This window comes from Sphaerodactylus townsendi, unplaced genomic scaffold (genome assembly GCF_021028975.2).
Source record: "Sphaerodactylus townsendi isolate TG3544 unplaced genomic scaffold, MPM_Stown_v2.3 scaffold_188, whole genome shotgun sequence".
Lineage (NCBI taxonomy): Eukaryota > Metazoa > Chordata > Lepidosauria > Squamata > Sphaerodactylidae > Sphaerodactylus > Sphaerodactylus townsendi.
In genome coordinates this window covers 1-15912 of record NW_025950350.1, presented here as the reverse complement: position 1 = coordinate 15912, position 15912 = coordinate 1, and the positions used below count along the sequence as shown (strand labels likewise).

The 15912-nt window shown below is 41.7% G+C and overlaps 1 protein-coding gene and 1 long non-coding RNA gene across 2 annotated transcripts; both read right to left on the bottom strand.

Moving 5' to 3' along the window:
• Positions 1-237: 237 nt before the first annotated feature.
• LOC125425070 (sperm-associated antigen 17-like) lies at positions 238-11409 on the bottom strand (the record flags this gene model as incomplete). The annotated part of the gene is made up of 4 exons (XM_048482550.1): positions 11308-11409; positions 7095-7215; positions 4190-4395; positions 238-379 (listed from the first exon to the last, which is right to left on the bottom strand). Coding segments are annotated over exons 1-4 (571 nt in total), but the record flags the coding sequence as incomplete, so codon positions are not given.
• A 251-nt stretch (positions 11410-11660) lies between these two features.
• Positions 11661-15912, bottom strand: LOC125425069. Its single transcript, XR_007243315.1, has 3 exons — positions 15790-15912; positions 14569-14692; positions 11661-11777 (listed from the first exon to the last, which is right to left on the bottom strand). It is a non-coding gene; the product is annotated as an uncharacterized LOC125425069 (long non-coding RNA).

The window sequence follows — 15912 nt, the reverse complement described above, 5'->3', positions numbered from 1 at the left end:
GAATGAATGAATGAATGAATGAATGAATGAATGAATGAATGAATGAAATCAAAACAGAAAATAAGGCAATGGCAAAGCAATGACTCAGTCGAAAGGTGGAAGTTTTTTTTAAAAAGTCTACCGCTTGCGAAACGCCTGCCAGCCCTGAGACCCTGAAAGCTACTACCCCCTATCCAGAGGGCACCAACATCAGTGCATGGCTTCTGGTGGTACTCCAGGCCTCATGAACATTTCTACCTGCTTCCTCACTGCTGTCGCTCATGATTTCATCACATTCTTGGAAGAAGGTGGTGATCCTGGTGCCATCAGCATGATCTACTAATCTGGAGCCATCTGTTTTCTCTACTGCGACCACCCTGTCTTCCCGCATTGTCATGACCTGAAGCAACAAAAGATTACTGATCAAATTTTAGGGATAGATGAATTTTCAGACATCACAATCAGAAATAAAAAAGGCTACATATTCTGGAAGGAGATGTTGGGGAGAAGGGGATACCCTGGACAGCCAAAAAGACAAATAAGGGGGTTCTAGATCAAATCAAGTTGGAACTGTCCCTAGAGGCTAAAATGACCAAACGGAGGCGACTGTCCTTTGCTCACATTATGAGAAAACAAGAGAGACAATAAAATACAACAATGCTAGGAAAGGTTGACGGCAGCAGGAAAACTCAACATAAGATGTATTGATTCAATGAAGGGGGCCACGGCCCTCAGTTGGCAAGACCTGAACAAGGCTGTGAATGGAAAAAAACATTTGAGGTCAGTAATTCATAGGGTTGCCATAAGTCCGAAATGACATGGGACCATAGAGGGCACTTTCGCACATGCAGAATAATGCACTTTCAATCTTCTTACACAATTGTTTGCAAGTGGATTTTGCTATCCCGCACAGTAAAATCCAGCTGCAAAGTGCATTGAAAGTGGATTGAAAAATATACTACTCCCAAATTTGGTTAAAATATTTAATGGGGTTCTTGAAGGTAAAGGAATACCAGAAACATGGGAAGAAACTTATATATCCTTGATCCCCAAAAAACAACAAAAAATATTGGAAGCCAAAGACTACAGACCCATATCACTTCTCAACGATTACAAAATCTTTACAAAAATATTGGCTAACAGACTAAAAGAAAATTTCATAGAGAAATTTATAGGTGAAGACCAAGTAGGATTCGTGACAGGCAGAAATGGGAAAGAAAATGTTAGAACAGTGCTAGACTTGATTGAATACTTGGATAATGTACCCGTGAAAAAAGCAGCTTTGGTTTTTTTGGATGCCACCAAAGCCTTTGATAATGTGAATTGGGATTTTTTGAACCAAATATTAGAAATTATAGGACTCAAAGGAAAAATAAAAGAAGCAATAAAAGCCATATATAAAGAGCAAAAAGCATCAATTATAATTAATGGAAATATAACATCAAAATTCCAGATAAATAAAGGAACTAGACATGGATGTCCCCTATCACCTCTCCTATTCATAACCTATCTGGAAATTTTAGGGAAGAAAATCAACCAAGACAAAGATTGGAAGGGTATAAAAATTAAAAATTACAATTATAAATATAAATCCTTCGTGGATGATATAGTTTTGTTTGTTGAAGACCCATTAGATAACATCAGTGAAATAATCAAAAAATTAACGGAATTTGGGAAAATCTCAGGATTAAAAATTAATGAAGAAAAAACCAAAATAATAGCAAAAAATATATCACAGAAGGAAAAAGAAGAATTACAAAGAATTTCAGGGTTCCAAGTAGAAATTTAGGGATTACAAGAGGAGAAAAAAATTATACATTATTTGAAAATAATTACAACAAAATATGGGAAAAAATTAATAAAGATCTGGAAAGATGGAGGAATTTAAAACTATCCTTTTTGGGAAGAATTGCAGTTATAAAGCAGAATATCCTCCCCAAATTGATGTACCTGTTCCAAAATATTCCAGTTACAAATACAAATACAAATACAAAACCTTTAATGGCATATAAAGAGTGGTAAAATACAAATTATGTTAAAACCAATTGACTAAAATTTACACAAAGGTTTCACTCTTGATCCAAGTGCCTTTGTTAAAAACCTGGCAACTGATTCGGTAGTGTCGGGATGATGGTCACTAAGCAAGTATGAAACTATTTCCTTGTCTGATCTTGCTGAAAATTTCTTCAAGATGGCCTCAAGAAAAAGCGATCGATAGTCTGCCAAATCTTTACAATGAAGGAGCACGTGTTCAGTTGTTTCGGGTAGGCCCGCTGCACAGGAACAAGTCCTGTTCTCCTGTGGGATGCCGTGATATCTGCCTCTTGTTCCAGTTACGATTACAGTAAAAACATTAGAGAAATGGAAACGAATAATCAACAAATTTATCTGGCAAGGTAAAAGAGCTAGAATAAATTATATCAATATGATAGACGAAAGAGAAAGGGGGGGGATTAAGGGTCCCAGATATACAACTCTACTACAAAACAAACATGCTGGTCTGGGCAATAGAGTGGATCACTCTAAAAAATCGAAAGCTGCTCCAACTGGAAGGATATGACCTACCAAAAGGTTGGCATGATTATATATGGGCCAATGACGAGAGCAGAACACAAAGAAAAATATTCCAAAATCATAAAATTAGGTCTCCCATATATAAAGTATGGACAAAATACAGAAGATTAATATATGATCACGTACCGGGGTGGCTATCACGAGCAGAAGCTCTGAGAATACATGAATTTAACGAAGAATGGAATTGGCCCACAGACACAGAAATTCTAAAGGAAACAGCAGCAGGTTATGAATTAAAAAACAGAGACGAGATTCTGAACAATGGTAAACCATGCCATTGGTTTACACACCAACAATTAACAGAAGTATTCAAAAAAGATCTGAAAAAATTAGGCTTTCAAAACAAACCGAATGAATTTGACATGATAATAACGACAAATTGTAAAAAAAAGATAAGTAAAATATATAAGATACTCTTAGAAATAAAAACAGAGCAGGAAGTGGTCAAGAAAGAAATGATCAGTTGGGCCACAGATATAGGAAAAAACATTTCACTATCAGATTGGGGTAAAATATGGAAAAAGAACAATAAGTTCACTCTATCAATGAATATAAAAGAAAATTTTGTTAAACTATTTAACAGATGGTACTTAACACCAAGCCAATTAGCCAAAATTGATAAAAAAACAGATGATAAGTGTTGGAGATGCAGAAAAGATAGAGGAACATTCATCCACATGTGGTGGAATTGTGAAAAGATAAAATCATATTGGGCGAAAATCGTAGCGGAAATGAACAAAATACTAAAAACAAAAATTTCATTGGAACCAGAAATTTTCTTGTTGGGACTGACTGAAGACAAAATAATTAAACAGAATGAAAACCTTTTTCTTTACATGATAACATCAGCAAGAATACAAATAGCAAGAAATTGGAAAGACAAAGAAGCACCGGCTTTACTTCAATGGGAGAATAAATTACTGGAAACCATGGAAATGGACAGATTGACGTGGAAACTAAGAGAATTACCTGAAAAATATGAAACAGTCTGGAAACCGTTCCTAAACTACCTTAATAAATAAATGTTATATAGGAATAAAAGGAAGGATAACTATTATCTAGCAAAACCTTGAGAGGAAAAATACCTATCTGAAACAATAATAGTTTATATGTAAGACAATTAAGTAAGTTAAAAGGGATTTATATATTGATTAAGAAAGGGGAGGGTAATATCAAACAGAATTAAGACAAATAGCAAGGTTATTGCTTATAAGTTACAATATTTTAATTTTATTATTTAGAAGTGATAGTAAAGAAATTTATGTATAATGTTTGTGTTATAAAATGTAAGAAATATTTTTAAAAAACTGAACTGAGTCAGATAGGGGACTCATATACTATTGTTATAATAAAATTTTCAATGAAAAAAAAGAAAAAAAGAAAGTGGACTGAAAGGGCATTATTCTGCATGTGCGAAAGCGCCCTTACGCACGCACGCATGCACGCACGCACGAACACACGCACACACGCACAACACGTTGATTTCCCCTTTCACTTAAAAAACAATAATACCTTTGCACCTTCAACAACAGAGGAGAAATACGTGAAAACAAATGCTGGTTGGAAGCCCCAAGATACCTATGGCTTCTGTGATGACCATTCATAGAATATATTAGAAATGGACATGGAATATTACCGTTCCATTCACCGGATCAGTGGCTTGGTAGGCCAAAAGCGGCTTCAGTTCTAGTCTCTCGGATCCCTTGGTCCCCACTTGAACACCTAACGGGGTGGTAGTTATCCAGGTGCCTGCGTGGGAGTCGGGGGGTTGTTCATTATCTAACATGTGATCCAGGACAACTATTTCAAGCACTTCGGTCTTTGCAGTCTTGGTTCCTTTCCCTGGAGGAGTGAGAAAAAAAGGAAGGTTAATCCTACAGAACAGCAGCACCTCAAACACTACTACTGTTGTCAGAGGGCAGATACACCCCTTTCTCCTGTTTACATTTCTCCCTGCCTTAGAAATTAAATTGCTCTTTAAGACACTTATTTATATGAACTTTGCCTAAACCTTTATTTCAAACTGTGGAGATGGAATAGAATGCCTACAATTTGTATTTGATTAAGAAATATTAAGTTGTATGAACCAAAGATTGCTAAGAATCAAAATGGGGTTTCTGTATAAATGACCAGCGGAAGCCTGCATGTTTAGCAGCAGGTCAAAAGGCATTTTAGAAGCTTGTCAGTGATTATGCAGGCAAGCAAAGATAAACATCTTTAAGATCTTGTCACTAAAGGGCCAACGTGACAGAAGACATATACTTTATAACTTTGTTTTCAGCACTAGCTATAGAATGTGATTAGTTAAATAGGAAAAAAGTGTTTTTATATATATCTGTTAAATGAACACAGAAATGATAATGAGAGATTCATATTTATGGGTATTTACTATAATTGTTAGAATAATGTTTGTATAGTCTGTTAAAGTTAAAATCATTTCAAACTGGGAAAAGGGAAGTTTTATGATCTTAAAGAATGTCAACCTACATTGCCTGAAGAGGTATCTCTCCTCAGGAGCAAACTTAGAAAAGCAAACTTAGAAAACAGATTTTTTTTGGAAACAAGAAAGACAACAGGCTAGTTTTATTGCAGCCGTTTGCATATGGGTAGAGGGACATGAGCTAAGAGCATGCAGCATTTGTGACACGTAGAATAGAGGCTGTCTTAATGTGACAAGGAGACAGAACTATCCAATGGGATTTTAAGGTTCATGCTTATAATACGTGAGTAAGGGGATGAACTGTGACGTATGTATTCTTTGTATCTATAAAGACTAAGGTCTTTCCTATGGTGGGCGTGTCTCTCTCGAGAGCATCCAGGAGGGGTTACCTTCTGTCAGAGATCTTATGTTCTTATCTATATTCTGCTAAGTAAAAACTGTCTGTTTCTGATGTCAGATGTCTTTTGCTTTTTTGGGAATTTGTCTCTAACATATCTGTTCTCAAAACAGACTTGAGTTCTGGCCTCACAAAACTAACTGGGCTGCTAATTAAAAATGACTCTGCATAATTTAGAATTAGTGCCTTGAACAGCAAAATGCTTTCAGACCTTGCTGATTCATCTTACCCATTTGGGAAGACTCTATATGATTATCCTTGAAGATAGTTTCAGGCGAGTGACTATATTAATCTGAACTGGAACAACAAAATTTGAGCCCAGTAGCACATGAAAGATGAACAAAACTTTCAAGGGTGTACTCTTGCCTAAGCCAAAGCACACTTCCTCAATTTGTTCTCCTTGAAGATGAATCTTTTCTTTGGAAACCAAAGTATATCTATTTGTATGAATTTGGTTTTAATTTTTATTTCTGTGGCCCACTCCACAAAGCAAATGTATAATGGGTTGCAGTCGGGAAAAAGGAGCCTGTTTTCCTGTTTTTGCGTTCGCATGCATCCGTGCAGGCAGCAATTGGCGCCCATGGAAATAATACGGGTTGTGCCTTCGCATGGAGGCGGGTCTATTTTTTTATTTACCTCCCACCGATGCGTAGCTACGCAGGCATGCACAAATGAACCCCCTGCATCTGCGTGGCTATGCAGATTTAAGCAGTGGATTTTTTAACAAAAAGGAAAACGGAGGCGAATAAAGTGCCTCCTGCCCGGCCGTTCGCTTGCAAGTGGCTGCAACCCGAGATTTCTCAAAAGACTCGCAAATAGCAGAATTCTCAAAAAACCCGATTTGGGGGAAATAACACGGAGCAGACTCACTTAAGGGGCAGGATTCCCCCCCCCCTCCAACATTTTTACCATTCTGAATTCGGGTTTGTAGGCCCGTGCAGAATGGGCCTGTGTTTTCAAGAGAATGGGAGGGAATGCGCCATGTATTCAGCGTGACAAGCGGCTGTTTGCAGCAGGGTAGTTTCTCGACAGGAGCTTATCTCAGCAACTTTCACACCAAACCCAAAGCCTATGAATGTTTAGTCAGAGTTAATTAGAAGTAAAAAAAAATAACTAAGTGGTGGCAGCAGGCACTGTCCTGCCTGTTACAGACTCTCACAGGGCAGGGCAAATCCATGGAAAACATGTGCACATTGATGGAGCCTTACACAGAGGTGGGATCCAGCAGGTTCTCACAGGTTCCCGAGAGTAGGTTACTAATTATTTGTGTGTGCCGAGAGGGGGTTACTAATTGGTGATTTTTGCCTTAGTTACGCCCCTCCTCTCAGCAGTAGCATGCAGAACTTGAAGCAGTCTAGCAGGAGGTGCACCGGCGTGCGTGGCAGCCTGTGCCTGCGCCTTCGTGCATTCGTTTCCCGCCCAAGGACCAGCGCAGTGGCTGCGTCCTTGCCACAGCCCTGCCCAGGAATGCCCCGCCCCCGGAATGCCCCGCCCCACCCCCATCGTGCCCCGCCCATTGGCGCTACGCCCCCGCGCATTGGCGCTACGCCACAGTTTGAATCCCACCACCATGGGAACTTGTTACTAAAATTTGTGGATCCCACCACTGGCCTTATAGCATTGCTAGCAAGAAAAATCTGAAGTGGAAGCTGAGGAAAGCTCATGTCTGTCCTGATCCCTTCTGAACACAGGGAGGCTACTTACGCTTCTTGATGCTCGGCTCTGGAGGAGTGACCTCTGTTTGTGGCGTACTCAGTACAGGGCGAGGCGGCATCACAGGGCCAGAATCAGGGCTTCTGATCACGGTGCCATCAGCAAACAGAATCTAGGGAAGAGCATCATAAATTCTTCATGTTGAAGTCCTTGCAGTCAGTAAAGGCTGTTGGGAGTGAGAACATGTTGGGACATTGGGGGGTGCTAAATTTCTCTAAGTGTATATGTGTGATCTCTTGGTGGGATATTCCTCTCTTTGTCTGTTTCTGGGGGAGTTGCCCTCTGACCACTCCTCCTTCTCTCTCAGGAGCCATTGTTCTTTGTATTGCTTTCCACATGGACCCGCATGGAGTTAGATGCTTCTGCAGGTCTCTCTGTAGAAGCAAGTATTCCATACTTACGCTCATGTGACACTGGAATAGCTGGCAACTTGTACAGAGACATGTATTATTTAGATTAGGTTTTCTATCTTTCTTTCAACTGCAACAAGAATGTGAACAGAATTGCTTGGATAAATGTAAGTTTTACCATTTTGCAATTTACTTCTCGGGAAAACTGATTTTACTGCAGTCAATATTAAGTTTCCATGACTGGCAAACTCTGCTATATTAACCAAACATACCCAATATTCTATGGGACTATTTAGATGAAATATCAAATTATTGGTGTTATATAAACGAATGTTGAGCCTGTGAGTTTTCCTTCAACCTACAGGAACTCACATTCCATCTGTGGCAAATCATAATTTGCCATTAAATCCAAACAGGCAGGTTACATTTTGTGTGTGTCCTCCAAACCACAACTGGAAACTGAAATTTAAGTGAACTTCTAGCCAGAGTTAGATTATTTGATTGTAGCAAAAAACAGAGAAAAACAGAGAACAAGATGGGAAGGACAAAGCATAGAAGCCTGAGCCTTGTTCAGGTAATGTCAAATTACAATGTGCTCTTCCTCGGTCTAGACTGTGTGCATCTGCTCCCCTTCCTCTATGCCAGATTGTGTGTTTCTGCTCTGCTCCCTTTCCCTTTTGCTAGACTGCATGCTCCTGTTCCCCCCTCACTTCCTACTCCTCTTTCCTTTCCACCAGACTGTTCACTCCTTTTCATTAGACTGTGTGCTCCTGCTTTTCTCTTCCCTTTGTCGGCCTGTATACTCTCACTCAAGCCACTTTAACAAATAACATTAAGCAATTCTGGCAGATCATAAATAGAAGGGCCCAAACTTGCAGTATCCAGTTGCCCCATATTTCACTAGACCGATGGTTCAGTTATTTTTCTAATCTGTTCAATGCTAGCCTAACTGAATACCCTGATTCCACTTCAATACCAGAGGAGCTACCAGATTGGCCTGAGGTTAATCCTCAAGAAGTGAGTAAACTAATCAGTGGTTTGAAAAGCGGTAAGGCCCCAGGTCCTGATACAATAATACCAGAAATACTTAAATCCTCACCCGAGTGGTGGGCTACAACTCTGGCTTCCTTATTTACCCATGTAAATAACACGGGCCGCATCCCAAAGATGTGGCTGGCGTCTATAGTTGTCCCAATCTACAAAAAGGGTGATATTACTAATCCTTCAAACTATCGTCCTATAAGCCTATTATCTGTAATTGGCAAACTATATGCAAAACTACTCCTTAGGAGAGTGGAAGATTGGGTCAAGCAAGCAGAAGTAATAGGACCGGAGCAAATTGGATTCATTAAAAATAAATCAACACTGGATCATGTAACAGTTTTAGCACACTTAGCTAACAAAAGTATAATTCATAATAACCGTAAACTTTTTGCAGCTTTCCTGGATTTAAAAGGGGCATTTGACTCCATATCTAGAGCCCTACTGTGGAGAAAATTGATGGTGTTACACATCGACCCCAGACTACTGTTTCTTATAAAACAGCTATACACTTGCACTAGCTGTAGAATAAGAGCCTCAACAAAAGGACCGCTCACAGAAAATATCATCACAACCAGAGGGGTCAAACAAGGCTGTACATTGGCCCCCACTTTGTTCAATATATTCCTTAGTGATCTAGTGCCAACCCTCCAGAAGGCCAATGGGCATGTTCCCAAACTAAGCGCTAAACACGTGCCCGCGTTACTTTATGCTGACGACACCGTTCTTCTTTCCCACACTAAAGTTGGTCTCACTCGTCTCTTAAATTGCTGTGCTGAATATTGTAAGAGGAACGAACTGGTAATTAACTATGAAAAAACCAAAATAATGGTCTTCGCTAGAAGACCCCCTAGTCATACATGGACCATCAATAACAGACCCATAGAACAAGTCAACCAGTTCAAATATTTGGGCATAACTCTTACCAGCAACCTTAATTGGGCAGTACATAGGAAATTAGCACTCGCTGCAGCTAACAACAGTGCCCTAGCAATTCAGCGTTTCTTTTTCACTGTGGGCCACCAGTATATACCATCCGCATTGAAGGTGTTCAATGCTAAATGCGGCTCTCAGCTCCTCTATGGAGCACCTATTTGGATCGGAGCTATAAACAAAAATATAAACACAGCCCAGTCCCGTTTCTTCCATAAAATTATGGGCTTACCAAATTGTGCTTCATATGCAGCCCTATGTTTAGAACTCGGGCAAATATCATATGCCACGATGGCCTGGCTGAGAACTGTCAGATACTGGCTACGTATCCACTATTTGCAGGATCACTCCAGTTTGCTACACCTCATGCTTTCCGACTATGCAAATTCTAGGTGGCTGAAACTAGTTGAGGGAAAAATCAACACTCTTGGCTTTACATTAGAGTCGTTAGTCCCTCTTTCCCTATCAGAAGCATATAGCTGCTTGAAAACTAAGCTATTAGAACAAGAGTATCGGGATATGATAACAGCTGCGCGGAAAACGTGTTCCCCCCTGACCCTGCTTATTCCAATTGAACAAGGACACATGGCCAATTATTTACATTGGATCACCAACCCTAAATTAAGAAGAGCTTTAACACTGGCCAGATTCAATCTAATGCCTTCTATGCTGCTCTATGGCAGATATCAACAAATTGATAAACAGAGGAGGCTATGTCCATGCAATATGGGTCAGGTGGAGACACTCGATCATACCCTCTTTCATTGTGTAAGGTTTGCAAAAATCAGAATGTCGCAATCTGCACTTATCCCATTTCTGTATAACAATCTAACCGATGTTCTTAAGATACCTATGCTTTTGAACAACATGGATCCCACAGTGTGCGAGAATGTAGCAAAATTTCTGCTAACGATAATAGACGTAAGTCTAGATGAATACCAATCAACGTCTATGTATTATGACCACATATAGCCAGCAGTAATTTTTCTAGCTTCTGTCAGCATCCGAGGACGTTTAAGTGAGTCAACTTAGCTGAAGGAATGTCCTATAGTTACAGAAGGACCATGTATATATTTTAGTATTTAGTATTTTAGTACCAGTGTCTATAATTGTGAGCAATAATGGGCAAATTTTGTATGCTTATTTTGTATGTTTATTTTATGCCAATAAAGGCTTGTTACTTACTTACTCTCACTCCTCTATCTCCCCCCGTGCTAGACTGTGTAATACCGCTCCTCTCTCCCCCGTGCCAGGCTGTGTACTCCCACTCCTCTCTCCCCGATGCCAGGCTGTGTACTCCTACTCCTCTCTCCCCGTGCCAGACTGTGTACTCCCGCTCCTCTCTCCCCCGTGCCAGACTGTGTACTCCCACTCCTCTCTCCCCTGTGCTAGACTGTGTACTCCCACTCCTCTCTCTCCCGTGCCAGACTGTGTACTCCCACTCCTCTCTCCCCCGTGCCAGGCTGTGTACTCTCACTCCTCTATCTCCCCCCGGGCTAGACTGTGTACTTCCGCTCCTCTCTCCCCCATGCCAGACTGTGTACTCCCGCTCCTCTCTCCCCATGCCAGACTGTGTACTCCTGCCTCTGCCAGATCAAGTGCCTCCTTGCCTCCCTCTGCCAGACTGCGTAATTCCGTTCCTAATTCACAGTTGCCAGACTGTGTACTCTTCCTACTCCTGTCTCCCCCGTTCCCCCCCTTTTGCTTCTCCCGGCTTCCCATCTCTTAAGTGTCCTTAATGATGATTAAATATTTTATAATCAGTGGAGGTTAATTAGGTTCCAGCTTATTCAGTATGCTGAGCTTTAGGTATATCACATTTCTTTTTAAAAAAAACACAGAAAATTTAAGGCAATGCCACATGAACACTGTTAATTTACCTCGGTGGACCCATCCAGCATGTATTTTACAACAGTCCCTTGTCGGGTAATAATCCTAGACACCTCCTGTTCTACTGGTTTCTTCCAATGTGATTCCTGCATCTGTGAATGCTTCCACTCTTTGTGGATACACTCTGTCTAGTAAGAATTTCTAAAGAGTGATTCAAGAACTACTTCTGGCCACTTCTGCTTCAACTTCTGTCTTGCTCTCCCACTAGATACATCCCTTACGGCTCTACTGTCTCCTTCAGATATACTGTGCTGCCTTTGGCCCTGAATTACTTGGCCTCTCCATTTGTCTCTGGGTCTGCTCTGTTTGTGGGCTTCATTGACGATGGCTATTGGTTCCTCTTCCACCTTTGGCCCTTTTGGGTCCTGATCACTCTATCTGTTTTAATTTGATCTTGACTTAGCCTCCTCCGCTTTGCATTCTTTATCACTGTTTTTGCCCTTGTCTCCCTTTTCTTCATCTGTCACATATGATAAAAAATTATTTGCATTAGTTGGTAAGAACCCTCCCCCCAGCACCAATAGACTTACATCCAAGGCCAAAGATGGATGGATTTGCACCTGGAAGTGACTGCCATCAGTACAGACACTCTCCAGATACAGGCCCCTTCCGCAAATGTAGAATAATGCGCTTTCAATCCACCTTCAATGCACTTTGCAGATGGATTTTGCTGTGCGGAATAGCAAAATCCAATTGTGAAAGTGGATTGAAAGTGGATTGCAAACAACTGCGGAAGTGGATTGAAAGTGCATTATTCTGCATGTGCGGAAGGAGTGCCCTTATTTTGATCTGGATTAAGACACCATAAAAACTATTCAAGCCAGAGGTCTTGTGAGCCTTACCCCACCTCATTTGCAACACCTGGAGAGGGTGAGACTGGGCAGCCACTTAAAGAACAATAGCAGTAAATCTACAGTAGCTAGCTTCTCCCAATTCCTGTTGTAATAGGTGTCTGCCAGCCAGACTGGCCATCTTATTGTCCTGTGTGGAAGTCTGCTTGCTTAGACCTTTGAATCTCGTGGTCTTAAGCTAGAGGGTATTTTAAGTGAGTTCCACCAACTCCCACAATAAATAATTCCTGGAGATTGGGGCTGGGCAGCCACTTAAGGAGCAGCTGCAACCCAAGGCAGTGGCCTTGGGCAACGACATAAGGGGGCTGCCCATTTGGGGACTGGCCATCTCCTCTTAATTGTTGGTCTGACTTGGTATATTTGGAGAAGGGAAGTGGGTGGGAAAGCCTAGTAGGTTTTAGTGGGAACTCCTATTTTATTATTTCTGATTTACTTATTTATAATTTTGTCTGGATAAATTCATCCACTGTTGACTATTGAAATGGAAAATGGAAAGGTGCCTAAGTCTGTATATTTCATAAATGTTAACTATTTGTTGTTCTGATTTCAATTATTTGCATTGCTTATTGTACTATGTATTATTTATAGGTTGTACAGATTAATGTATTATATACTAATGATATATGTTATATATTAATTATGAAAGCTGCCCTAAGCCTGGCCTTTGGTTGGGACAGAGTGGGATATAAATCCAATTAAAGTTTGTACATTTTGTAAATGTTAACTATTTATTGTTCTGATTTAAATCATTTACATGGCTTATTGTACTATGCAGTATTTATAGACTGTATTGACTGCTGTATTATGTACTGTATTATGTACATACGTTATTTATTATTTTATTTATTTATTTATCATATTTATATACCGCCCTCCCCCAAAGCTCAGGGCGGTGTCCATCAATCATAAAAACAATTTAAAACAGATAATAATACATAAAATACTAAAACTTGCAGATGGCTTCAATTCCTCCCTCCCCCCTTTGTGTACCCACGGTAGGCCAGATGTTCTTTTTATGGCAAAGTTGAAACTCATCCCGGTTTGCCAAATGTCTCATGGAATAGGTCCGCTTTTATAGGTCCTCTGGCGGAAATTTTGATCCTAATTCCGGAGCCTGCCCCACCAGGTAAGGGCCAGAGCAGTAAAAGCCCTGGCCCTTGTAGAGGCCAGCCGGATCGCCTTGGGGCCAAGGATCACCAGTAGGTCCGCCTCAGATGAGCGGAGGGGCCTAGAAGGGCAATATAGGGAGAGACGGTCCCTCAGATAAGCAGGGCCAAGGCCGCGAATGGCTTTAAAGGTCAATACCAAAACTTTAAACATGACCCGGTACTCGAATTGCAGCCAGTGTAATTGGTATAGGACCGGTGTAATCCAGTCCCTAGATGTTGCCCCATTATATATTAACTGTGCGTAAGCCGCCCTAAGCCCGGCCTTTGGCTGGTTGGGCAGGATATAAATCCAATCCAATTCAAGTAAAGTAAAGTGGTAAAGAGGTACTAGCCCTCAGACGAGAACAGGGGTCTGCAACCTGTGGCTCTCCAAATGTTCATGGACTACAATTCCCATCAGCCCCTGCCAGCATGGTCATTGTAGTCCATGAACATCTGGAGAGCCATAGGTTGCAGATCCCTGGACTAGAAGATCATGAAACATAAAAGATAAAATCCTTCAGTTAAAAGCCTGGATCAAGAGCAGTGTTTCGGCATGGCATCTAAATGATGGAAAGATAATGGGCCAAATGAAGCTCAAGGAGGTGGCACCTTTAAAGAAGGAGGCCATCACTGAGAACTCTGCCTTCAGTTGCCGTCCATCTCACCTCTACAAGTGGGAGCGCAGCGAGCAGGGCTGAGGAACAGCATCTTAACTGGTGGGCCGGACAGTACAAGAAGAGCCAGTCTATCAAGAACCACTCACCCCCCACCCCAAAAGCCTTTAAAGAAATAAGCACTCTGGCCTAGCTCCAGTCAGCCAGGCTGCCAGTGTAGGCCTTTATATACAGGGGCGACATGATTCCGGCATCCAGCCCTTGACAATAACCTGGACACTACCTTTCGGACCACCTGAGATCTCCAAAGAGCATCCAAAGGGAGTCTTGGTAAAGTGTAGAGAGAAAGAGGAGGGAGGGTGTGAATTTCACTTACCTCTGCCGTCCTGCATGGTCTCTAACTCCTACAGGAGTAAACAGGGATCCCTAAATGCCACTTTTTAATTCCATCAAGCAGATCATTCAAACTGCTCATATTTATTTATTCTTATTATTTATTATTATTACAGATCATTCAAACTGCTCATAACTTCTTCCTAGCTAGAATAAAATTCTATGCTTGCCAAAAAAGAGAGAAGCACCTTCAACTCCCCCGCAAAGAAAGATTCAGTTGCATAACACAGCAGAGAACCAACCTGGGATGTTTTTGCCAATGAAGGTCAACACCAAACCACTGGGACAGGACACATTTAAAGTATTGAAAGTAGGGACTTCTGGGATGGCTGGGGTCTGCAACTGGACTGGCTCCTCTACTTCCACCTAAAGAATTGGACAGAAAACTTCACACTTTTGCAGGCAGGCGAGGCAGGCAGGCAGGCAGGCAGGCAGGCAGGCAACCAGAAGATCCACATTGACTACCATCACTGGCTTAAGGCCCACACCTCAAAGAGGCTTGCTGATGGCCTACTCCTGCAGCTGTGGCTGCTTCGAAGTGGAAACCACTTGCCAACCACAAACCCCACTAAATAAAGGCCTGGCCCTTTTTCCTGAAGCAGGTGGTAGGTGCTACATTGTGGAACTGTGCTCAAAAGAAAGCCAGGTGACTCCCAAGCCACTAAGTATCATTGCTCTAAGGTCTATACGAGGTGGAACCTTTTTGGACATTGAGACACTGTGGCACAGAGAACTAAATCCAGGCCTCTAACCTCAGGCTGATGCAGAAATTTAAGCACCAACGAAAAGAGCCCACCACCCAATTAACAACAAATAGGTTCTTTGTCTTCACTGATTAATCCAGACAAGCGCATGACACCCAAAGGAATCCACAGCAGTTGCAAAGATTCAAAGAACTTCGATTCCCAGCAGCCCCTGCCCCTGCCACGCTGGCAGGGGCTGACAGGAACTATAGACCGTGACCATCTGGAGGGCCAGACAGAACACCCCTGTTTTAGATCGTTATAAAAATTCTGACACCATAGTGACGTATAACCAATAACCCTTCATCCTGAAAGATATATCCTTGTGTAAAGAAATCCTAATGCGCACTTCAATTTTGGCTATGGATCTTGGCTTCTCGAACTTCATCACAAGGGAATGTGATTATAAGTCACCTTGAGACTCCTTAAGGGAGAGAAAAGTGGGGTATAATTCTTTGGGTTCTTCAAAAGTGAACCAGAATGAAAGCACTGATTAAGAGAAAGGTTCATCCCCAGCATCAGTTCTTGGACCAAGCCACCCAGTGGATTTCTTGAGGATGAACAAAGGGGCTCAGCTCGCTCCCAACCCTCAGCGGAAAACAGGTGGCTGGTACCCAACAGTGCACCCCTGACAGGGGACTGGCTCGATTCCAAGGCCAGGAGGCAATGGGTGCACCTTGCTTGGGGAAGCACGATACCTTGAACCAGCCCTGCTCACACCTTTTTCTCTTCTTGCTTGGGAGTGTCTTCCGGCGATCCGGCAACGGTGAGGCGAGAGCTCAATTTGCCCGATGGTAAGGATTTGACAGATTTTTCTTTACCAGGCTTGTTCTTCCCAGGCGC